Source organism: Danio aesculapii, chromosome 15 (assembly GCF_903798145.1).
Source record: "Danio aesculapii chromosome 15, fDanAes4.1, whole genome shotgun sequence".
Classification (NCBI taxonomy): Eukaryota; Metazoa; Chordata; class Actinopteri; order Cypriniformes; family Danionidae; genus Danio; species Danio aesculapii.
Window position 1 is genome coordinate 38,854,421 of NC_079449.1, and position 27,536 is coordinate 38,881,956.

A 27,536-nucleotide genomic window follows, 5' to 3' on the forward strand; every position below is an offset into this window, starting at 1 on the left:
ATTTATCTTTTAACAACTGCTTACGTTAGCAAATAAAACACTGGCTAGGACTACTGGGCAAAAAGGTGATGTCTCTCACACACTTATAGAAGCTGTCATTCATTTATTCTCACCGTACTCAGGGCCTTGGTCTCTTGTTTATCCTCATAGCATCCATGTGGGATAAAAGAACGGCATCTTAACTTCATCTTTCGTGAAACTGTGTTGCTGTTTAATGTATAGTAAATCAGACTCATTTAAAGTAGCATTACTGGTGAGTTTTGAGGTAAGGGGTGTTTTCATTTGCTATTCACTGACAGTCAGACAGTCTCATTTAATTCATCAAAAAATCTAAATCGAAAGCGGAATAAAACAGTCTCCTCAGCGCGCTGCTACATTATGTGGCCAGTATGTACTCTGTACATAGCGGCTTTTGCTGTCAAAGTAAACTGTTGTTTCTGAAGGCGCTGGCTCTGTCATTTAGTTGATTTGAAGCAAAAATATTTGTAGAACGTGTACTACGTGCCTAAAGCATTCGTTTAATTTCATTAGCTCATTTTTGGCGGAAATGGCATTTAGCTGTTTTTGCATCTGAACACTTCAATTGTACTTGGCTGACTGCAGTTTTGGGGTATACTTGGTGATATCATTTTATGTTTCTTACTGTATTTTTAGAATGTATTTCAGTTTAGTAAAGTGGGTTCAGAAAGTTTTTACATTTGTAAACGATGGGCTACTTGCTTTATTAAAATAAATAAATAAATAAATAAATAATAAACTTTATTTATACATTTATCTTGACTTGACTTGAATTTTCGATGCTTTAACTGCTTCCCTAGCATTAGGAAAATCAACACTTTTTTTATTCACAATTGGTTGTCTGCTGCTAAACAACTTGCTGTAACATGCCAGCTCATACATTGCACATATCCCAGCAAACAATTTTTTGTTTTATAGACGTCTAATAGACATCTAAACATAGACAGCTTGGCTAAAACAAGGCTAAACTTGGGCCGTCAGTAAAAATCTAATAGATGTCTAAGAATAGCCCAAAAATAGATTAGACAGAGTATGTGTAGTCATTCATTTCTGTTTATTTGATGACTAGTCTAGTCTGGCCTATTCTTAGATGTCTATTAGATTTTCACTGACCGCCCAAGTTTAGCATTGTTTTAGCCAAGATGACTATGTTTAAACGTCTATTAGACATCTATTACATATCTTTTAAAAACAAAAACAAAAATGCTTGCTGGGATGTGTGCCCTGTGATTTTGGTTGAAAGAAGGTTTCATAAAGTGTGTCGATTTTAAAAAGATATTAATCTAGAGTCTGAATGATGTAATGTCGCCTATTCATTGTTTTCTGACTCTGTATCTTGGTTGCATGTCATTAATAACTTGTGGTAATACATCCAGCGGCTCTGCTATGAATTATTAAGTCTTCCCTTTCCAGTAATCTATTAGTGAATAAGTCCTAAATGTTCATGATTGTACATAGTAGCTATTGGTGAACTGGATCTCAAGAAACAGGCTGCTTTCACAATCATGTGGTTTGTGTGGTAGTTGCCAAAATGTTTGCATCTTCCCTGTTCATTTGTCATTATTTTCGGCACAAGTTGCGCACTTGAATTCTGTGGTTTACATGAGTAACTCTTACGGACAAGCTTGCATAATTTTGAGCGGGGTTGGAACCAGCATGGGAGGAAGCACACTAAACGGTGCAGCTGCCATCATTAACTATCATGTCTCTTGAGGCAGGGAAGTGAGGTTTACTTGCTCAACTCTTTCTAGCTGGCATTAACAACATTTCCTATACCTCACTTACACCTGTACCAGTTTGGTTCAGCTTTTTTTACCATCTCAGCAAGATTTGAACCTTCACCTCTAGCATGGGAGCAGGAAAATTTTACAAGGTCACTAGTCAGCGTAAACGCAAATGTCCGCTGCTAAAGCTGTTTAATCACACAGTTGAATAGCTGGTAAGCCTAACCATTTACAGTACCTTACAGCCCTCTAGCAACAATCTTAGTCCTCTGGTTGGACTTCCTTGCCTCCAAGTTACTTTAAAAGCACTGTCATTGGGATAAGGGATACATTATACCAGGATACACTAGATAGTAAAGAATCTATGCATCTTGTGAGGCCAAGGAAGTGAGGTTTACTCACCAGGATTCCTACTAGGTGGTGTCCTATACACCTTCCTAAACCATACTCCTATCTGGGCTATGGAAACAATCTCACCCCTGTGGTTCTACCCGGCCTGTCTAGTGCACTGGCAAAGTTTCCTCAGTTGCTACTAGCTGGCCTCTTTTGCACAATAATCTCCTCTTACATCCGGGTCATGGCACCAAATAACCCCAACCATTGACCTTCATTCAAGCGGATTTCTTGCCAACAAGAGTCTTGAGTTGGGCATACTAACAAGATTTCCTTCTGACTGGTCTCCATTACACTGCAAAAAAGAGCATGTTTAGGAATAGACATTAGTCACGAAATGTCCATTTAAACAATGTCCTCTGATGCTTTTATTCTTGGTTCTTGGCACCACTCGACACATTCATGCAGTCTTTTCAGGCTTCTTAAAAAGTCCCTTCATCGCTCCTGAAGGTCTTACTGGGGGAGGCTGTGGTAGATCTTGCTCTGGATGCTGGAGCTATGTTTAATGTCTTCCGTCTTAAGCTCTTGGGAGCTTTGAACTGTGGTCTTCACTGCTTCTCCAGGGAAGCAGCAGCGGAACAGAGCCCGGATGTGGTGGAAGACCGCCTTACGGAAGATGATGAAGATCCAAGGGTCCAAGATAGGATTAAATGCAGTGAAGCGGAAAGCTAATAGATTCTGCTGATCATTCCCAACTGGACTAATGGCATTCACAAAGCCACAGATCTGTTGGGAGAGAGAGAGAGATATTAGAGAAGTTGGAGATCAGCATCAAGACATTTTTCCAGGGTTGCCAAATGTCACCTGTCATACACAACTGGAACATAACCATGCTCACTATTATATGCAGTTTGTTCTCTGTTTTAGGCCATACACCCAAACAGCTGAGAATACTTATATCATTTATTGCAATTGAAACTGTCATCAGAATGGAAAACAAATAGTGAAAGTTTCATATGTTCACAAGAAGTCAAGTCTCAAGCTGTGTTTTTGTGATAAGTCCAGATGAAGTCCATTTCGTTAATAGCTTTGCAAATGTTCCATAGAAATAAAACAAGGATGATATTTATTTATTTATCCTTTATTTGACAAGGGATTTTCCATTGGGATAGGCATCTTATCTACCAAGGGGTCCTGGCCAAAATGCCAGCACAAAGTTTCAGATATAAAATTAGACACACATAAAATATCACATATTCAAATTTACACAAAACATTCACATGATTCTTCCAGACAAGACTTCAAAAGATTTGTAAAAATATTTAGAGATGGAATTGTTGCTGCATTTCATTCCGTATTGTAAAATGCAGAATACATAGTCAGGCCATAATATACAGTCAAGCCCAAAATTATTCATAGCCCAGGGTTATGACAAACATAAAGCACCTATATTTGAACTGCAGCAATAATATTTAGGAAAGGAGTGTTTGTTTGTATTGAACTCATTTACTCCATAATATAGGCTAAACATGAAAAATTCCCAAAATTCGCACTTATAATTTTTTTAATATGTATATTTAGTACTGTAAATCCCACTGAAGGACAACTTCACTCACATTTTGAGACATTTAATTCATTTTGAACTTGACCTATAGTCACATATATTAGGGGTGCACGATATTGAAAAAATCTTGTGCTGCTTTGTTTTTCTTAAATATATATTGCGATATGAATACAGTTTAATTAGATGATTTACTTTAAATAGCTTTATTTGGTAAGAATTCTGGTACAGAAATTACATAATGAAAAGTAAAATAGCACTGCATACTTTTCATTGAAAATATAATAAAATAAAATGATTGTTATTAAAGTTACAAATGTTACAATTTCTTGTGCCTAAAGCTTTAAACTCTCTTAATACGTCCATACAGTCACGGGCCTTAAAACACATGTACTGTAAATTATAAATTTTTATAAACGTGTTAACAATATCTTTCATGATATTGTTTAGTATAAAGGTAGGTATTCCAGAAAATGCACCAAAGGGCTTCATATAATAAATGAGGTTGAATATTTAGGAAAGAAACTGACTTAATCTTATTTGATTATTTTGTATTTTATTTTTAACCTTAAAAATATAGTAAACAAAATACAACTTTAGATTAACAAGTAATTCCACTCACATTTCACTGTTTCTACAGACCTTATAATTATTATAAATAATGTTAATGCCAGACGGGCTGGTCTGAGTATTTCAGAAACTGCTGAACTACTAGGATTTTCACGCTTAACCATCTCTAGGGTTTACAGAGAATGGTCAGAAAAAGAGAAAACATACAGTGAGTGGCAGTGTCTGTGGGTGAAAATGCCTTGTTGATGCCAGAAGTCGGAGGAGAATGGCCAGACTGGTTCGAGTTGATAGAAAAAGCAAGAGTAAATCAAATAACCACTCGTTACAACTAAGGAATGCAGAAGAGCACCTTTGAACGCACAACACATCCAAACTTGAGGCAGATAGGCTACAGCAGCAGAAGACCACACCGGGTGCCACTCCTGTCAGCTACGAACAGGAAACTGAGGCTACAATTTGCACAGGCTCACCAAAATTGGACAATAGAAGATTAGAAAAACATTGCCTTGTCTGATGATTCTCAGTTTCTGCTGTGAAATTTGGATGGTAGGGTCAGAATTTGGAGTCAACAACATGAAAGCATGGATCCATCCTGCCTTGTATCAATGGTTCAGGCTGGTGGTGGTGTAATGGTGTGGGGGATATTTTCTTGGCACACTTTGGGCTCATTAGTACCAATTGAGCATCGTGTAAACACCACAGCCTACCTAATTTTGGCTGGTTCGAGCCTCGGCTGGGTCAGTTGGTGTTTCTGTGTGGAGTTTGCATGTCCTCCCCACAAGTCCAAAAACATGGGGTAAAAGTGAATTGGGTGCGCTAAATTGTCCGTAGTATATGAGTGTGAATGGATGTTTTCCCAGTGATGGGTTGTGGCTGGAATAGGCGCAAGTCCAAGTGAAAGTCACAAGTTGTTTATATTAAAGTCCAAGTCGAGTTGCAAGTCTATTTATATTTTGTCAAGTCGAGTCTAAAGTCATCAAATTCATGGCTCCAAGTGGAGTCCAAGTCACATGACTCGAGTCCCCACCTCTGATTGTTGCTGACCATGTCCATCCCTTTATGACCATTGTTTAACCATCTTCTGATGGCTACTTCCAGCAGGATAATGCGCCATGTCATAAAGCACGAATGGTCTCAGACTGGTTTCTTAAATATGACAATGAGTTCATTGTACTCAAATGGCCTTCACAGTCACCAGAACTCAATCCAATAGAGCATCTTTGGGATGTGGTGGAACGGGAGATTCGCATCATGAATGTGCAGCCGACAAATCTGCAGCAACTGCATAATGCTATCATGTCAATATGGACCAAAATCTCTGAGGAAGATTCCCAGTACCTTGTTTAATCCATGACATGTAGGATTAAGGCAGTTCTGAAGGCAAAAAGTGTACCTAATAAAGTGGCCAGTAGGTGTTCATCCTGAGTAATTAGGAAAAAAAAATGAATATAAAAATATAAATATGCAAACACTTTACGGAAATATCAAACAGTTTTTTTCCTTCAAAAATACAAAATATAAACAACTACGGAATTGGCAGCACTGCCAGTCTGCCATGGAGCACCTTTCTCAGCCTCGTAATAGTTCATTTATTCATTCATTCATTTTAGTCCCTTTATTAATTTGGGGTCGCCACCGCGGAATGAACCACCAACTTATCCAGCACATGTTTTACAGAGCAGATGCCCTTCCAGCTGCAACCCATCTCTGGGAAACATCCATACACACTCAGTCACGCAGTCATACACTACAGACAATTTAGCCTACCCAATTCACCTATACCACATGTCTTTGGGCTTGTGGGGGACACCAGAGCACCCGGAGGAAACCCACGCAAACACAGGGAAAACAGGCAAACTCCACACAGAAACGCCAACTGACCCAGCTGAGGCTCGAACCAGCTTGCTGTGAGGTGACAGCACTACCTACTGCGCCACTGCACCGCTGCCTCGTAATAGTAAGAAAAATAATTTTCACACATTTCATTCCTTGGTAATGATATATACCATCATACCAGCCAGCCTATTTAATAATAACAACATACCATAATACATCTCAGATGTATTTTAGTTCCACATTTACACACTCTCACTGTGTAGCATGTTGACAGGGTGGACATTTCAAATGGTATATGTTTGGAGTGTTCCTTTTTGTTGGCAAAAGTCTCAGACTATTGTTGTCTGAAAATGTTTTCTGAATGAAACATACAGCAGAATAAATATAATTATATCCACATGATTTCACTGCGTTTGTTTTGCAGCATGGTTTGTGCTGTCTGGATGTGTCAAAAGGACACGTTTTCAAGACAAAACAGGTTTTCAGTGAAACCACAGAAATTCTCTCTCTGAAAAAAACTGTGAATTATCAGTTCCAGATTCGCTGCAATAAATTTTCAACAAATTAGGTTTCGGATTCTGGAAAAACACGTCTATTGCGATAATTTGTCCTACAATCTTATACTATGACTTTAGTTGCGGGGAAACAATTGAACTGTAGAGCATCTCATTCCACTTTTCTCAAGAGCCCCAGTTCCCACAATTTCACCAGATATAAACAGCAGGCGGTAAACTTTTGGCATCAGACTTGTTTTGTACATGTTCAATGTTTGGAAGAAAAAAATGCTTAAATATGGCTTATGTTTATCAAAAGTGGAATTTAAGATTCAGATTCATGATATCTTGTTACTTAAAAAATGACACACCCAATTCCTTTTAAATTCACCTTAGCTTAATAACAAAAAAGTTTTAATAACAAAATTATGCAAAATTATATTATCAGAACATATTTTTTTTGTAATAATACAGTGTCACACAACATGTAACCTTAAATAAACCCAAAAAAACACATAATACAGAAATTTTTCATTGATGGATATTTTTTACAATGCACACCATAGTCTGTAAAAGATATGGACGTAGTATTCGTGATGTCACCCATATGTTTCTGAAGGGCACAAATGAAGCTACAAGTGGGTGTTGCCGAAGGGCACCATTCTGTTTGCGCGTCATCGCTCCAACCGGGGGATACCAAATAAGGGCAAAGAGGTGGAGCGTGAGTGGAGCTACATACACCTGCTAGCATTTTGCTTAGACAGGCTTTTCTTAGTGAGACCTAGCTGTCACTCAAGTGGCCACGCCCTTAAATATGCAGACTTAATATAAACAAAATGGATGAGTTATAAAAAAATTCACCCTCCTCACAGGTGTCGTGATGGGTAATATTAGCTATATGAACCAAAAACGCTCTTTGTACAAGGCTGTAAACACCTTTTTAACAGTGGGCTCAACAGAAATCTGCTTTATTATTATGAAGCCAGGACTAGCGGAATTTTGATGAATTGCAGTTTCAGTTACTTCCGTATTTGCTTCACGAGGGAAAACGGGAGGTTGCCGCTTGGTGCACACATGGAAATCTGATCCAGCTGACTTTTAATTATTCTGTTTTATATCATTTGCATATTTTAGCTTGTATTTACAGTGCTTTGAGAAAGTAACTTTTAACAGCACTATAAAAAATAAATGTATTATTATTATATCAGTACACTGAAAAAAGTGATTAGAGTAAATTTGTTGCTTTATAATTATTAAGTAAACAAAATATGTGTGTTATAAAAGTTATGTCATTGGGCTTACTGACTTTTTTAAGTAAAATCCAATTGTTGCTTTTAGGGCAACGGGTTTACTGAGTTTTTTCCTTTGTAAAGTAATGTAACTAATCACTTTTTACAGTGTAATGACAGCGTGCTTGTCGGTTTGTTTTAAAACACTATTAATTGTATTATTAACTGTATTATTATGCATTAAAGCTTCTTTAATGCTACTATTACATTTCCAAATCATAAAATAATTCAAATATTACATTCATTATAAAACACCTTTTTATAATTAGCAGATAATTGAAAAAAAGGTGTTTATTTGTCTCATATTTTTACCAAATGACTCAGAAAGGCACTCAATGTCTGACACCTTTTCCACCCCTTCTTGATTGTTTTTGTTTTTAAAATATTTAGCATGTCAAATATAAAAAATAAAAAAGTTCAATAAATGTCGCCAAAGGATCTACACAGTTCAATTATTAGCCCTCCTGAATTATTAGCCCCCACCCTGTATATTTATTCCCCCAATTTCTGTTTAACTGAAGATTTTTTCAACACATATCTAGACATCATATTTCTAATTACTGATTTCTTTGCCATGATAACAGTACATAATATTTGACTAGATATTTTTCAACATAGTAGTATTCAGCTTAAAGTGACATTCAAACGCTTGACTAGGTTAATTAGGCAGGTTAGGGTAATTAGGTAAGTCATTGTATAAACAGTGGTTTGTTCTGTAGACAATCGAAAACAAATATTGCTTAAGGGGGCTAATAATTTTAACCTTAAAATGGTTGAAAAAATGTTTAAACTGCTTTTATTCTAGCCGAAATGAAACGAATAAGACTTTCTCCAGAAGAAAAAATATTATATAAAACACTAGGGATACCTTTTTATTGGAACCGATCCGATCATCCATACAAAATTCTAAATATCAACCAATACAGATTCGATCCCAATACAGTGCTTTTTTTAAACATAGTTTCTATAGTTCTGGTGATAAACTCAAATAATGTGTCTTCTTTGGTAAAAAAATAACAGACCTAATAAACTATGCTACATTATTTGAGCATTCATTATGACATTGACATGATCATGTTGTGGTCCAGCTTACATTTTTTTTAAAAGATTTTCTTTGAAATCTGCAATAGGCTACCACTATTTACCCCAATTATTGATAAAATAACCAGCCTTTTAGCAAAGCTAGATATTTTCCTGCAGGTTTGATGCAGACTAAACTAAAGTGTCTGAGGCCAGTTTTAATAAACAATCCCTCGCCTAAACTCGTGCTAAAACAAGGTCTGCTTACATGCTTCAGCACAACTAGTGTGTTAAATAAAATATTGGTATAAATAAAATTACAGTAATTACAGTAATGCAAAGTATTCACAGTTTCAGAGTAGCCTATATTAGGCTAAATCATTTTCTGTTAATGACAATCTATATTGCGCCCATCAGTTTCACTGTTATTAATTTAATCAAGTACTTTGACCGCAATGAGCAAGGCTTTGCAAACTATTCGCAGCACTGAAAGTATTCCCCTCGGAAGAATAAACTCAGTTGGATGGATGAGAGAACAGAAACTCATTGTGAGAATAATTTTACAAAGCGGTGCACATCGTGTCTGCGCAGCCGGTGCGTGAATGAAGCCTTTTCTAATTTATAATTTCAAGGAAGGCCTACTTTGTGTGTAAAGAGCAGGTAATAACCCTCTCTACTCCAGTGTTGCGAATGCGATATGCTGATCTAACAGACACAGCGCAACATGATTTAAAAACAGCAATGAACTCCTTGCTGCAGGTCAAAATGAACCCATTTAATCCCAAACTAAATGCATTTCTTCACTGATTATTTAAACTAACATGAACAAATAGTCTTGGAGAAAGTTTTTCATGTTGTCATAAACGCGACACACAGTTTGAATTGTGAATGAATAAAGGATGATTGACAGGCGCAGCGGAGGGAAGCGCTGAATTGAACATGAATTTAAGCATGTGAATATTCATCTGTACTTCACATTAAACTATATAATGGCTTCAGAACATTTAGGATATAGTAGGCCTAATTGACAACTTTCTAGTGACTTATAATAGGCTACTTTTATTGCTTTTGTTGGCTTATAAATTACACAGAATATAGCTCACACGCTAGATTTGCTTTGGACCGGTACCCGATACCCAATCCAGCAAAAATATGCTGTATCAAACCGATTTCCAATCCAAGTATCAGGATCAGTGCATCCCTAGGAAATACTGTGAAAAATGTCTTGCTCTGTTGAACATCATTTGGAAAATGTTTGAAAAAGAAGAAAAAATTCACAGGAGGGATAATAATTTTGACTGTATGTACAATATAGCATGGACCCTTACTTTATATCTATGATTTTGAACATGGGAGTCAACCATCAATGCCAGGAAAAATTATCTTTAAAAATGGTAGTGACCTTCTGAACCTTTGGTTTTTATTTATTTTTTTTTTTAACCACATGAGAACAGATTTATTGCACTTAATAAAATCTTGCCAATTCATTTAATTTTTCTCATATGTGGCTTCAGCCCAGATGTAAAATCAAGATTAGACACTGAAGTATCAGGCAATATTTGTGATCCAGATGCTGCCTTCCTCATAGTGAGACAGCATTTTGCTTCAGGGCTTAAATACACACAGTTGGATGGATGACTAGTGTGAAATACTTGATGATTTTTATTAGGCTGTACTTTCAGAGAGCACCTGTGTGTACTCAAAAGTAACAGGTTGTTCCAAAATTCCAGCTTGTGCAAAATATTAAACAATTTAAAACAATGATATACCAGGCACTGCTTGGGAGGGTGTGTGTGTGTGTGTGTGTGTGTGTGTGTGTGTGTAGAGTTAGGACGTTTCTAAAGGCCAATGCCCTTTAGGAACTCCCAGAGTTACTATTAGGGTGCCCAGTCATAACCCCCCTCCCCCCACTCTTCACTTTAGGTTTAAACTAATACGTTTTAGTTTTAAAACACGTAAGTTTTGCAACGGTTACGCCATCCGTCCACACTACGCCGTAATTTTTGAGCCCCGAAAACTGAGCTTTTTGAAAACTCTGAAGAGGCCATTTTCATTTTAAAACGCTGCCGCTCCATGTTAGTGTGGATGGGAGAAAACAGAGACATCTTAAAATGGAGACGTGGCTACAGACATTTGCCTATCTGATTGGGGCTTTTTCCTCAAAATTAAGTAGCCTAAACACAGTTCAGTCTTGCATCCTCTCCTTGTAAGTTCAGACTTCGCAAGTTTGATATGGAAAACAAACTCCCGAGGACATGTCGGGTAAATGTTCAAAGGGAACAGTGTACTTTATAACCTCATTCACATCACCCTGGATATGTTGCTTCACTTTTTTTAACAATAAAATGAAAACATGATATAAGGAACTGCCTATTTTTATTTGGATATTAGCACCTTAACAGACACCTTGTTTATGACACAACCACAACTTCAAAGCTCCCCCAACCCCCTCTTTTCTTTCGCCACACATCCCCAAGCCAAACTACAGTTTAGATTCTCTGCCCGAGCCCAGACTAGACCCGACCACTATCTTCTATTACAATCTATCACTAAATCTAAACTAATTTTTGTAGTTCAAACAACTCAGAATTGTAAATGAGAACGTCTGTTATAATGGTCCACGTATTAAAAAATTGTTAGGTTGCAATCGGGCTCAGGCTCATAATTACAATTAATGTGTTGGACTAGGTCAGACTTGGACACAAGGTGCACAGGCTCAGGTAGGGTTGGGTTGAAAGTTTTAGGTCCGATCTAAGGTCCAAGCCAAACCATGCCCCCCTCCCTCACCTCTTTCATTCGTGACACTCTTGACCCCTTACATTCTGTTTCCACTGTTCATTCTTGAGATGTTTCAGCAGCTTAATTGGAGTTCACCTGTGGTAAATTCAGTTGATTGGACAAGATTTGAAAAGGCATACTACTGTCTATATAAGGTCCCAGGGTTGATAGTGCATGTCAAAGCACAAACCAAGCATGAAGACAAAAGAATTGTCTGTAGACCTCCGAGACAGGATTGTCTCGAGGCACAAGGCTGGTGAAGGTTACAGAAAAGTTTCTGCAGCATTTAAAGTTCCAATGAGCACAGTGGCCTCCATCATCCATAAGTGGAAGATGTTTGGAACTACCAGGACACTTCCTAGAGCTGGCCAGCCATCTTAGCTAAGTGTTCAGGGGAGAAGGGCCTTAGCCAGGGGGGGTTCAATAACCCGATGGTCACTCTGTCTGAGCTTCAGCATTCTTCTGTGGAGAGAGGAGAACCTTACCGAAGGACAACCATCTGTGCAGCAATCCACCAATCAGGCCTGTATGGTAGAGTAGCCAAATGGAAGTCTGGAAAATTTGCCAAAATGCATCTGAAGGACTCTCAATTAAACTAAGACTAAAATGGAACTCTTTGGAGTGAATGCCAGTCGTTACGTTTTGAGAAAACCAGGCACCGCTCATCACCAGGTTAATACCATCTCTACAGTAAAGCATGGTGGTGGCAGCATCATGTTGTGGGGATGGTTTTCAGCAGCAGGAACTGGAAGACCAGTCAGGATAGAGGGAAAGATGAATGCAGCAATGTACAGAGACATCCTGAATAAAAACCTGCTTCAGAGTGCTCTTGACCTCAGACTGGGGCGACGGTTCATCTTCCAGCAGGACAATGACCCAAAGCATACTGCCAAAATATGAATGGAGTAGCTTCACAACAACTCGTTGAATGTCCTTCAGCCAGAGCCCAGACCTAAATCCTATTGAACATCTCTGGAGAGATCTGAAAATGGCTGTACATCGTTGCTTCCCATCCAACCTGATACAATGACAACTCAGCAGACACACAATGTCATAAGACATTAATATTAGGTTAGATTTAGGTCGCCAGTGTCTAAGGACAATGTTATTTTGACATCCAATAATGAAAAAGTGAAGCGTGGTGAATACTTTCCAGATGCACTGTATGCTATTAATTACCCGCACTCATGTCATTCCAATCCCCTGAGACCTTCTGTCTTTACACAAATTAAGATATTTTAGATAAAATCCAGAAGCTTGCTCAACCTCCACAGATAGCAAGACAATCCTGAGATGTTCAAAGTCCAGAAAGGGAACCAAAAACATTGTCAAAACATTCAATGTGACTTTGGTGGTTCAACTGGAAACACATAAAGCTCCAAGAACATTTCTGTGTGCCAGAAATTGTAAATATGACTTTGTTCGCCTATGTCTTAGTTATCAGATCTTGGTGTGCATTTACTATGGCTAAACCAATGGTTATGAGCTGCGATGCCCCTTGTAATGTCAATACATTACATCCTGTAGTAAATGCACACTCTGACAACCTGATGAGGAAGAGAAGATATAGGCGAGCAAAGTCATAATTAAAATCATAATTTAATTTCTTTTTTTGCCATAATTCGTATGATAACAGATGAACCACTGAAGTCACGTGGAATGTTTTGACAATGTTTTTGGTTCCTTTTCTGGACTTTAAACATGTAATTGATAACATATTTGGGGTAAACTAACACTTTAATGTATTAAAGCTAGTATTTTCCATAGAATTTTTACAGAATTTTAGCAACATTTTTAGATTTGCACAACATTTGGAAATTACACTACTTTTTCAAGTGTAAAAAATAATAAAAGTCTTAAAAGATGTTGAATTTAAACCCAGGCGTTTTAGACAATTACATCTGAGAAACCTGTGCAACTTCTTTTACTGGCAAGAGCTGCTACTGTTCTTTATGTTTAGAAGAACTCTTCATCATAAGCTACAGTCGCAGCATTGTTATGACATTATTGTGTATATTCCATCATCAGAGATGTATGTAGACTCAACACTGACACCTGAAGTAGCCAAAACTACTATTTCTGCTAAAAGAATCTGTATTTTTGCTATGCGAAGTGGTAATTAATTCAGTGATTATGACAAAAAACATTATAGCAAGTCATGAGAGATGCTAATAACCCTGATGCTGATGTGTCAAACAATCCATGGTAGGTTTTCATGTCTTTAGGCTCATAAATTTTGCCACCCAGTACCGCCAGTTCTGGATGTCATCACTCGTCAGTGATCAGTTGTAGTCAAAACACTGCACAGCATTCCCCTACATGTCCCTAACACCTCATATGGTCCTCCAGCATTGTGGTATTCGTGAATCATGCTGTGAATGATGTCTCAGGAGAACACGCCATTTGGACTGTGCTATTGAAGTCTCATTGGATTTACCACCCAAACTTGTAGACACAGTGTCAATTTACTTGTAGGATCATTTGGGCAGGAATATGAAGATGTGCTGAATATTTGAACTCATTTGATCAAAAAAAGGGATAATGTTTGTCTCGCCGGATGCTAGTCGCAGGATAAAGCACAACAGGCTTATTAAATCAGCTTTATTTTGCGAAAACAACTGGCTAGATGTACATTAACCCCGCTTCATGGCTACTTGACTAACAATTATACACAAAACATTGGTTTGAGTTATAATAATTTACTATTTAATTAAACATAAAGCTTGCAGAAAGATGTCTCAGAAGACTGGATGAAGCCTACATTATCTAAATTATTATTATTAGGGATGCACTTTATATTTGTAACCAAAGAGAGGTTGGGTGACAACTGAGTCAGGATCCATGTGCAGTTTTATTAAGAATCATCAGGTAGACACTGGTCAAACAGGAACAAACAGTACAATGAGGACAATCCAAATGCGTAGTCGAGTTCACAGGCAATGTTATTACAATGACAACTCAGCAGACACACAATGTCATAAGATGTTAATATTAGGTTAGATTTAGGTCGCCAGTATCTAAGGGCAATGTTATTTTGACGCCCAATAATGACGTGAAATGATGTTGATATTTTGTTGATTGTAGGTTGTGTTGGAAAGTGACCAAAATTCAACATCGAGCCAACAACTTAAACCAACATCATATTGATGTCAAATACTGGCATTTATTCGTCAGGTATGGTAATATGGTAATCTGATAGATGTCATATTAGTAACGTCCACACAACGTCAGGCTGAACATCATTCGGCATTGATATTTTGTTGCTTTTAGATTGCATTGGAAAGTAACCAAAATGCAACATCTGTCGGATGTTGGACATTTACGTAAGCCTGATGTTGGATTCTGACGTTCCAAACAAATTCAACTTCCCACTATGTTAGGGTACACCGTCAATGTCATGTTGACATCCTGTGCCTGTTGGGAAGGCTCAGCAATGTGTTGGGATGTGAGCAGTCTATATAGTCTGTCTAATAAGTTTTAGACAAGCTTCCAACTGTGCGAGTGTAATCATCAGTGATCCGGAACAGGTGTGTGTGAGGTGCATGACGGGAGATGTAGTTCATGTCAGTGGCAGACTTGTAGTTCTGGTGATAATGAATGTTCTCCAGCAATCTATAAGGGCTAGACCGCTCGTGATCGTGACAATATTGGCAGATACTGTGAATGCTATTTTTAATGATATCAGTATTGGTCAGATAAAAGAAAATTATTATTACAGTTTAAGTCAGACTTTTTAGCCACATATACAGCTTAAAGTGACATTCAAAGGCTTAATTAGGTTAATTAGGTTAACTTGGCAGGTTAGAGTAATCAGGCAAGTTAAAGATATATTTAAGCTGATAAATTATGTATTTTTCCACTGGTTGAATAATTTTACATGCTTGCTGACTGCCGTTTTTTATTTTACTTATATTTTGGCTTATAACAGTTGCTCATTGTGTATGTTTGACATTTGTTTTTGTAACTATGCATATCTAATATATTGACTATTTTCTTTAGAATCTAAAGACTTATCAGCTATTATATCGGTCAAAAATTCCGTATCGGTGCATTTAATCACCTAATTAAGAGTATTGTTATTCAGTAACAAGATGGCACCAAACAGACAAGAACAGCAGTGTGACAGATAAGCATTGATTATATTTGTATTAATAATACATTAGTCAAGATGATACATAGTACCTGGAAGAGCCTGAATAATTAATTTTAATCAGTTGTCATGGGAATAGCACATCTTGGAATGCCATGATCGGCCAATCGGAATCAAGTGTTCTAGAGAGCCGTATAATAATAACTGGAAATAATGCTTTGTCTCAGACCCATGAGGTTAATAGCAACAACGTGTTACTCATCCACAGGGCTTTGTTAGCATTTATTTTATTTATTTACCTGCTACATGAGTTCCAGGTACTTGGCGAGCAATTTTTTAAAAGGGCAGAACAGCAGCATCAGATCTTTTAATCACAATATGCCCAAGAGTGATTATTTTCATTTTCATTTTTTTATGAGTAATTTTAAACAGGTTTGCATTTGCCTCTACAATTTTGGAAATAAGCAGTTCTGGATGGAAGCCTGTTTTCTACACAAATTAAAAACTTTTTCTCTTACAATTCAGACATTTTTATATTTTATATGAGTTTATATTAAAATTTTTACCTTTTTTTTCTCAGATTTAAAACTTACTCCTAACTGAAAGTTTCCAGGTCTGGTCTCATTTCAGTTCTTATTTTACATGTTGGACTTTTGTCAAAGTTTTCCCTATTTTGGAAATATTTTCACACAGTTGTGAGTTTTTAGGTTTTCGTTGATGTAATTATTTAATTGGAATAAGTCGGAATTGAAAGAAAATTACTTGAAGTTGTGATTATATTGGCAAGAATCACAAGTTTACAATTCTGATAGAAAATAAAGTAAGAATAAGGTTAGGTAAGACAAAAATACAAAAAATGTGGTAGCATAAAGCTTTCATAGTTTTAAAAGTGTAGGCATTGACATACAGTTTCTTGTCAAATTAACTATAATTGTTTTTACACGGCAAACTAAGCATACCAACGATTAGTGTTACTTTTTCAAGAGTCTGGCGCATATATCTATAGAGGTCTATTGTGAAATGCAGATCATATGATATAGGCTTTTCCACAGGCAATATTTGGTTGCAGTCATCTGCTATTTGGTCCTGAGCAAATAGATATGTCTGCAATGTTCCATTTTACAGCCTAATATATATTTTGCTGAATGAAACTTGGTCATTATTTCTTTGACTGATTTACTCAACATTGTTAAATTATTGTTTGTTAAATGTTATTGTTCAATAACTGACATTTGGTATAAACTGCAGGAATATTTACTAAAAATACATTGCATTATAAAATGCAGCATTTTAATATTGCTAAATTAAAAAATCATAATTTGAATCAATTTCTTTCTATTACTGCATTTAAACTATAGTATTCTGGTAGTGATTGCTTGCTTTTGCTTTTATAAGGTTAATATAGCGAGTTATTGCAGGAGAACACAGTAGACTGATGTTGTTTTATGCTGTTCAGATTTATACTCTTGATCTGTAAACAAGATTTTCTGTTTTGTCATCAGTAAGACATTACAACAGTTTACAAAATGCAATGAAATAAATCAAATACTTTTTTAATTAGCAACAGCTTTTGTTGCACAATATCAGACTCGTAGCACTGACACAGCTGTAATTTGCATATATCTATACACTCAAATAATTGTTTTGCTGTTTCTTCAAACTACTTGAAATTAGCTGAATTAGCACAATTCTTGATATTTTCGGGACAACTAAATTATTTAATGTTTAATCCACTTCAATCCACACAATCCAAATTAACTTAAATAATTTATGTTGGGAAACACAAAGAAATTAAGTTAACATATTAGTTTTTACATATTTTAGTGAATTGAACATAAAACAAGTTGTCCCAAAAATATTTATTAAAAAATTGTTGTTTCAGCTTATTTTAAGTAAGTAGTTTGAACAAACTATTATTTATTGTGTATATGTTATGGTAAACATCAAATGCTGCTATAATAGTGAAAGAAAAAACTATTTTCTTTCACCAGAAGTAAATAATCCCTGACTATATTTCTATTTTTTTTGTTTTTCCATGTTAGATTTACTTTTTAGTGAGAGCATGTTTGTCTTAATATTACAGTGCAATATTATTATGTGCAAACTGTAAGAAGGTGGACCTTCACAGGTTTATTATAACATTTTTCCAAGTCTTGGACAGGAAATGTGATATAATTTGATGAAACAATCAAATCCAACAGCACAGGTAATCCCCTTTTGCTAATTTAGGGAACACAAATAGGGCAAGGGTGACTGCAAATGAAAACTAGAAAGAAGAAAGCCTCAGCCTTAATGAATCAGCAGTGCTGCCTGGTGAGAGACTAAAAAGAGACAAAATCAATTTCACTTAAACCACAAGTTTCTTTCTGCCTGGAAGTGCACATAGCTCATGCACTGCACCATTTACGCACACTGACCTGTTTAGAACTCATTTGATATAAGATTCCATTTAACCCGCCGTGTGCATCTCACACTTCCCTAAATAGCAGCAGCTCAGTAAGATATTAAGCTCATCTGTCGATGATAATTTGATTGTGTTTCACTATAAAGGGAATTCAATCATATGAAACACATTTACTGAACGGTTGAGTGAAAGTTTGAGTAAATACTGACATAAATGAAGGACAAATGTCCATGTGCAAACCGACCTTAAAAACAGCCATCGGCAAAACAGAAAGACAGAAAAGTCTTATATCCTCCCAGGCCTGTTCAACCACTTCACAAATAGAGAAAGGGACGGCCAGTCATTTCACAACCCTCCCCTGTCTATGGCTCCTTGCACAATTTAGCTGCTTTCTGTTTTGTTCCTTAACATGTTTTTCGCTCTTAACAAGTGTGTATATATATATATATATATATATATATATATATATATATATATATATATATATATATATATATATATATATATATATATATATATATATATACAGTTTAAGTCAGACTTTTTAGCCACATATACAGCTTAAAGTGACATTCAAAGGCTAAATTAGGTTAATTAGGTTAACTTGGCAGGTTAGAGTAATCAAGCAAGTTATTATATAACAATGGTTTGTTCTGTAGACTATCGAATAAGAATATAGTATAAAGGGGCTAATAATCTTGACCTTAAAAAAAGGTGTTTAAAAAATTAAGAACTGCTTTTATTTAAGCTGAAATAAAACAAATAAGACTTTCTCCAGAAGAAAAATGTTTTATCAGACATACTGTGAAAATTTCCTTGTGCTGTTAAACATCCTTTGGGAAATATTTCAAAAGAAAAAAAAATCAAGGAGAGGCTAATAATTCTGACATTTTTAAATAACTTTGAAATGCTTGAATTTTAAATATCTTACTTTTAAGATTTTACAGAAAGCAAAGAAGTCAGTAATACATTAATAATATGTTATCAACAATACCAGATGGCTTACATATTATTTTATTTATTTAGTTTATTTTGATGCTAACATATTTGAAAAATAATACTGACATGAAATAATAACATGATTTTACATGTAATTTCAGAAATAATTAGACCCTTGATAAAGAAGAGAATAAGCCAGAGTGAGAGCAATTAGCATGATGCTAGTATATTTCCATCATAGATAGCACATGGAAAGCACACTATAACATGATTAGCCACATTGATTACATAAATGTACATATTTACAGCATGTTCAACAAGACTAACATGCTTTAGCACATTGCTGGCATATTTATAGCATGGTTTGAGCCATGGTAGCATAAACGAGCATGGGTTTAGCATGTTTAACGTAGTACTAGCATGAATTAACATTTAATCCACTTAAATTTGTAAAAACTAATAGGTTAACTTAATTCCTTTGTGTTTTCCTAACACAAATCGATTCCATTTTTTACAGTGCTGGTGAAAAAAATCTCATACTGTAGATACTGTAAAAAGAAAAAAGTTGACTCAACTTAAATTTGTCGGGCAATCTGGTACAGTGCTTTTTGAGTTGACTCAACTTAAATCAAGTCTTGGGTTAAAAGTCAACTCAAAAAGGCTGTGCAGAAAGTTGCCTTACAATTTTAAGTTGAGTCAACTTTATTTTTTACAGTGTAGGATTCTGTTTCATGTCATGTTATTCCATGTGCTTTTGTTTTGATCATGTGATTCCTTTGTTCCGTTTTTCCTGCGATTTGTTAGTGTTTATTAATTCCACTTGTGTTTACACCCCTGTTTGTAATTTAACTAATCATGTCCTGTGTATTTATTGCCCTGAGTTTTAGTTAATCTTTGTATGGCCTTATATTGTCAACCCCATCGTCATTGCTGCATTCATACATTCTGGTTTCAATTTGTAGGGGTTTATAAATAAGCCGTTTTTGATCATTCCTGTTTCCTGTGCGATTGTGGTGTGTGCTCACGTGACAGCAGAAGTAACAAAAAGTATTACAGAAACAACCTCATGGCAAACACTACATATTTTCTGCCAAATATGTAGATTTATCAGTTAGAGTTTTGAAAAAAAAAAAATTACTCCGAAAAAATTAGACACTAATCTGTTTACGGTCACAGAATGGTAATTTCAACAGAAATGTTGTAAAGAATTAACATTGCTGTTTTCAATTAAAGTCACTAAAGCCAGATTAATAGAGCTGGTGCTGTCAATGTGATTTATAGCTTTAGTTAAAACAACATTTGCTTTCTTGCCACGTTTCTGAGTAAGGTCATCAGATTTGGCAAGCCTTTTTATGATTGTGAAAAAAACGAGTCTCATTGTAAGAAAAAAATCATACATTTCAAACAGTTAGCGACGATTGATGAGCTGAAACAAGGATTTCTGTTTCAATTTGCATATAATTACACTATTTGTTACAACATCTAACAAATAAAGCATTTGTCTGGGAAACATTTTCCTTTGAGTGTCGTTGAACCTCCAGTATTGTGTATCTGTGCATTAGGAGATTGAATTTGCAGCTCAGCTTTGAAACTTTTACACAAATATATGAAGTGAGAATGGGTAAATGTTAAGATAAGAGATAGTGGATAAAAATGCTGAATAAACAAACCAGCACTTCTGAATTATTACTGTTAGTATCATTTGCCTTGTAAATTTCAGAGTCGTCATGTGATCTGTTTGAAATATTATAAATCACTCACAAGAAAGACTCAGTCTGGTGGCGTGCAGTTTACCTTAAGGCAATGAACAAACCTCAACAATGAAAATGGTTTTGGATCACTATTACTCAACCCAAACGCAGATTCATGTGTGGTTTCTTTGTTGTCGAGAGAAACGACTTTATATGCGGACAATTTCGTGTAGTATTCAGACGACAAACACTTCAGTGATTATATTTCACATGTCTTGGAAAAACTTTAGTGGTTTTGACAGGACAACAACAAACAAGATTTGAAAGAGGGGAAATGTTTATGTAAGCCTATTTGGATCACAGTTTAAAACAAACAAATTTGATTGTGTGAAAGTTTATAAAGTCACAGTTTGAGAAGCTAAATCTGACTCAAATATTATTTATAAATATACAAAAAGCTGCAATTACACTGCAAAAATGTTTCAAATGTCTAAACATTTTAAATTCGCAATAAAGTATTTTTTGCACAAGCAAAAATTTTTGCAATTTTAGAAATAATACATGAAAATTAGTTTTTCAGCCTGATTTCACGAGGAGACGTAAGTACTTTACATTTTGACAGTTTAGTGGCTTATTCATAAGAATTCGTACAGTTCAGTCACACGAAAATGTATGATTATAAAAAGAAACCCAACCGTCATTGGGGGGTGAGCAAATAGTACTAAACTATATGAATGAGATGATATGAATTCATACTAATTAGCCACTAAATTTAAAATGTTATGAATTGCATAAAATATAAAACAAGTTAAATAAGCTACCAAATGGGGTAGGCAAAATAACCTTGTCTTGGATTTGAAATAAGATTATTTTGCTTACCCTATTGGCAGACTATTTTAATTAAAATCTTTTTTTAATTTTAATATTGTTTCTGAAAATATTTTTGCTTGTCTAGAGATGAATTTTTTTTTAGATATTTGGAGAAGAAACAAGACAAAAAACTATGCAAGAAAATAATTTTTTGCAGTTTAACAGAAACAAATTTGTTAGCAATGTGAAGTCAATACACTGCCATATTTAAAGTGCGTATAGTTAGTTACAAGGAATAAAGTACATGGGATGAAATATATTGCAGGTTATATTCACCTTGAAAAAAAGGTATTTTATGCCATCTTTACAAGGGATAAAGCTGGATTGCAAGATGTAGTCACACGGAAATATTGTAAGACTAATAGTTTCACAATCGCCAGCGATCTAATACTTGCAGATCTCTGGAGAACTACACATCAGTCACTGAACTGGACTAGAAAATACCATCATGCACCTCACACACCAGTTCCTGATTGCCCCTGATTACATACATCTGCTAATATTACAAAGCATTTTTTTCCTTCTCTAGTTTTCCGATGTTTTGACCTTTTTCTCACTTACTATTTTTGATTCTTTGCTACCTAGATTGACCATTTGCATGTTTTTGGCCTTGCTTTTTGAATTACTTTTATACTCCTGTTTGTTCCTGCTTTTGACCTTTGCCTGCACGATTTCTCTTTAAATAAACTGCTATTGGTGGGCAAAGCAAGGCTTCATGAAACGCTGAAACAGTTAAAGGAAATAAGCTGAAGCTTCAAAATGTTACAGTGACACACAATGGTTATTTTTTTAATTGATTGCTTTTTTAAATGCCGTTTTTGTAACGTGTTTTGTTTTAACATTGGTCTTGTTTTAACATTGGTTTTAACAACACTTTGTGAATAAATGTCTTGTTTTAGTCACAAAAAAATAACATTATTAAAATACATAAAGTAATAAGATTAATTGTATAAGTCGGGAATTAAACTCGGGACTTCTGCAACACAGCTACTCTATGCAGAGGCACTGTCCACTAGGCTACATGAGATTGAGTTTGTTTTTTATGACCCTGTCAGTCAAATGCAGATTCGCCAGGTCTCAAAATGCCTCTGAAATGACCAATGCTTTAGTCACGTGACCTGGTGTTTTGAATCACTTTTGTCATGTGACCTGGATGTTTCAAATCACTTTAGCAACATGAACTGGGTGTTTCGAATCACTTTAGTCATGTGACCTGGGTGTTTCAAATCACTTTAGTCACGTGACCTGGCGTTTCCAATCACTTTAGTCATGTGACCTGGATGTTTCAAATCACTTTAGCCACATGAACTGGGTGTTTCGAATCGCTTTAGTCAAGTGACCTGGGTGTTTCGAATAACTTTAGTCACGTGACCTGGGTGTTTCAGATGATGTTTCAGCGCAGTGTTTCGAAAACACTTGCTCTTCTGGATTTTGACACTGTGTCGAAACGTTAGTTTCACGTCATCCATCCCTAGTTTTCGATCCTTGTCTTGTTTATCGTTTTTGATTCTTTGCTGCCTATCTTGACCATTTGCCTGTTTTTGACTACATATTTAGGATTAACTTTATACTCCTGTTTTTGACTATTGCCTGCCTGATGAAACATTACGCAGTCTTGTAATCTTATCAAGTAAAAAGTATATTATTTTAAAAGGTAAACATTAAATGTACATATGAAGTCAGAATTATTAGCCCCCCTGTACTGTATACATTTTTCTCCAAAATGCTTTGAAATTCTCTATGTGGGAAAAAACCTACATTACAAGATAAAAGTCTTTTTGTGACAGCTATAAGTACAAGAAATGATAAAGTCAAATTGCAAGATATAAATCTGCATCATAAACTATTCAAATTTCTGAATTAAATATAGTTTATTTAGACAAAGCTACGATTACCCTTTTTTTCCTGATACAGAAATGACCTTCAACACAATTTTGACTTTTTGACATTTATTATGTTTATCCAAGACAAAAGCTTCTTATCTTGATCCCCAAAAACAAACAATGCGGTTTGATATTTGACTGCCATGATCATAGTAATGTGGGTCACCGTATAGAAGGTGATTTCGTGACATGCTGTACATGTAGTTTAGGCAGGAAATGAGTACAGCAGTTTTTACCCACATGATCCGTTTCAGCACAGGACTAAAAGCGAGGACAGAGGTTTAACACAAGTTAAAATCGATTGAAATTCCAGCCACAGAGCAGTAGATAAACGATTTTAGCCAGCACTCATGTGAGAGAAGTCACAGTTTCTCGCCACACAAGCTCAAGCATCAGCAGGGGAAACATGACCCTGTTTGATAACATCAAATGAAACTGCACATGTCAAGCTCAGACGACTTGCCAACTGCGAAATGAAACAAATGAGGGAAACAACACGATCATTATGCTGAGCATGTTCTGAACAGCAGCCTCAGTAGGCAGCTGGAGCATCTTGAGTTTCGCACAAGAAACATCTCACTCTGACAGAAATCATGAGACTATCATATTTGTAGGCCAAAAAAAAAACCCTTTAAAAATTCCTGTGTACTTTATATGTACATTTTACTAAAATGGTAAATGACATTTTATGTCACAGTTCAAATTTGGTTTGCTTGCTATTTTAAGATCATCTCACAATTCACAACTTTTTTCTTGTAATTGAATATTTTCATTCTGTTATATTAGATGTCTTTTGGCTGACAAGGAGAAATAAAGTTAAATAGCAAAAGGTCAGACTGCTCAATAAAAAATTGATAAAATCTCTACACAAACAACTGAAGTCAGAATTATTAGCCCTGCTGAATTATTAGCCTCCCCTGTATATTTTCCCAATTTCTGTTTAACAGAGAGAAGATTTCTAAAAAATATATACAGTTAGGTCCATAAATATTTGGACATTGACACAATTCTAAAAATGAAATGAAATGAGCAAGATGTGCTTTAACTGCAATGCTGTAGGAATTTCAACAGTTTGCTTATGTTCAGCTACTCACTGAATCTAAGCAGGGCTGAGCCTGGTCAGTACCTGGATGGGAGACCACATGGGTAAACTAGGTTGCTGTTGGAAGTGGTGTTAGTGAGGCCAGCAGGAAGCGCTCAATCTGTGGTTTGTGTGAATCCTAATGCCTCAGTAAAGTGAAGGGGACACTATACTGTCAGTGAGCGTTGTCTTTCGGATGAGACATTAAATCAAGGTCCTCTCGTAAAAGAGTAGGGGTGTAACCCTAGTGTCTTGACCAAATTCCCTCTATCGGCCATTACGATCATGGCCTCCCAATCATCCCCATCCACCGAATTGGCTGTATCACTGTCTCTCCGCTCCAGCAATAGCTGGTGTGTGGTGAGCGCACTGGCGCCTTTGTCCTGTGGCTGGCATCACATCATCCAAGTGGATGGTGCACACTGGTGGTGGTGTGGAGAGACCCCCCTCATGATTGTGAAGCACTTTGGGTGTATGGCCATACACAATAAATGCACTGTATAAATCCACATTACATTACATTATGTTCCTCCCACTTGTTAAGGGTCCAAAAGTAATTGAATAGAATAATAATCATAAATCAAACTTTAACTTTTTAATACTTGGTTGCAAATCCTTTGTAGTCAATTACAGCCTGAAGTCTGGAACGCCAAAAATGTTAGAATTGTGTCCATATCTAAATATTTATGGACCTAACTGTGTGTGTATGTATAAACAGAACAAAAACAACCCATTGATCCACTGTTCATCCAATTTTCATATTTTATAAAACATGAAAACAAAACAACCTCATTACATCAAAATATGCAAGGCTAGGAAGGTTTCAAATCTATATTTCACTATACATATTAAAAAATACACACTTTAAAAAGTAATCAGTAATGTGTTATTCGATTTCTCAGTTTCTCCTTATTTAAATATTTTAGAACACTTTAAAATACTTAGAAATAGTTCACTCAAACACACTCTCCTGCTAAACATAAAAGAAGACATTTTGAAGAAAGCTGAATACCTGTAACCATTGACATCCATACTAGGAAAAAACAAATGCCATGGCAGTCAATAGTAACAGGTTTCCATCATTCTCCAAAATATCTTATTTTGCATTCAACAGAAGAAAGTTAAACAGGTTTGGAACAAATAAAGGGAGAGTAAACAGTGACTGAATTCCAAACAAACCAAGCATATCATAAAATAGACAAGACAAACTGCTAGGACTGGGCGATTTGGCCTAAAATCAAAATCTTGATTTTCTCTCAATTAAGATTAATGAATAATTATTTTATTAATGTATTTTATTTTATTGCCCCTATAGTTTACTGACAGGTTTTGTACAGTAGCTCACATATTACAAACGAGAGATTTATGAATGAAGGGCGCATTATTTAAAATAATTAAAATAAACACACATTATCGACTATCTATCATTATTTAATTATTTAACATCAACGCTGAATAACTGAAATTAAAATGCACGTTGCCTAAAACCAACAGTCACTTATAGTTTTCTTATAAAAAGTGAAAATAAATGACTTGCACTTTTGGAAACAAAATTAATTATTTTCAAAGTTTTTCATATTAAAAGAAGAAAATAAGTAGTATCTCTTCTAAATAAAATAACTCTTGCATATCCTGTAAATAATGTTTTAAACAGTGAATTTCTTGAATTTTCTGTAAACAAATATTTTAATGTAAACAATAACTTTATTGTAATAGAAAAAAATATCATCCCAAGGCATCTCTGGCGCACCTTCCAATTATTGTCAATGTAGTGTAAACGTGTATTTACATTTTTTGAGAGGTGTACAGGTATGTGACCGCGAGAAGGTGGCGCTGGACCATACCTGTGCATTCGATGCAGAAGTATAAATCAGCCTTAACAGAGTGAGGTCACGTGACTCCACACGCTGTGGGGAACGTAATTGAAACAATTGACCTGGAAAAATGAGATCGATTATTTGTTCTGAATGTCGATTTCGATTACTTTTCAAATAATCGCTCAGCCCTACAAAATGCACTGTTCTCCAAAGTTATACAATAGATTTGTTTAAAGAATGGACCGCATTTTAAGTGATTACTTCACTGATAATACTCTATGGAGAAGCAAACGCCACAAAAGAACTGCTGACCCAAAATTGACTGGAGAAATTGTAACAAAAGAATTGCTTACAGAAAATCGACAGAAACGATTGTAACCAAAGAATCAAAATCGACATCCAGCGCAACTGTAGTCTCAAGTAATGTCGTTAAAGTTCAATGTAATTTAACAAGCCCAGTTCATTATCGATGCTTTTGGAAAATACACCCATGATCTATCCAGTTTGTGAATCATTCACACTGCATTTCTTTAACAAAATAATTTATTATTTAGGAACGACTCAAATAAATGTTTTGTTTAAGACTAATTGGATGATGATGAAAGATAACAAATTTCTTTAAATATATATATTACATTGTAAAATACATAAGGGAGGCTATATGTGTAATACAGTCTCATGTCTTCAAATTGATGCAAATTGTCAGTTTCAGAGCACGGCTGTGTCTATTGTCTAACAAATGGATAAGTAACACATTCGGGCTGGTCAAGTGGCAGGACGGGTTCTGTCTCCAGTACCCCATTTGCATGCTTTGTGTTCATGCTAAAATGTATCATGAACGAGTTCTTATATGCTGATGAGATCGGGGCTGGAAAAGCAATTTACCCTGGTGACAACAACACTTCATTTGGATTCTTTGTTAAGGTTTGTCCCCACCTCTAAGTATCACTGTCTGTAAATATATAAAAGCTTAGTGTCTGCTGTACTAGAACAGAGTTCTTTCAATGATGCCACAGCGACGCAGAGTTCTTCATATATTAAATGATTCTGCTTTGAAGATACCCGAAACTTCTCCCTGGTTTTTGGCTTGTCTTAGAATTTCATAACAGTTCTGGTGCCGTGAGCCAGATAGAGAAAT

At 35.7% G+C, this 27,536-nt stretch overlaps 1 protein-coding gene across 1 annotated transcript in view; it reads right to left on the reverse strand.

Moving 5' to 3' along the window:
• Positions 1-786: 786 nt before the first annotated feature.
• Positions 787-27,536, reverse strand: part of ptgir (prostaglandin I2 receptor) — a 71,588-nt gene continuing 44,838 nt past the window's right edge. Inside the window, exon 3 of the mRNA XM_056473814.1 lies at positions 787-2,861. Within this exon, the coding sequence (XP_056329789.1) occupies positions 2,589-2,861 (273 nt within the window). The 3' untranslated portion in view covers positions 787-2,588. The remainder of the gene's footprint in view (positions 2,862-27,536) is intronic.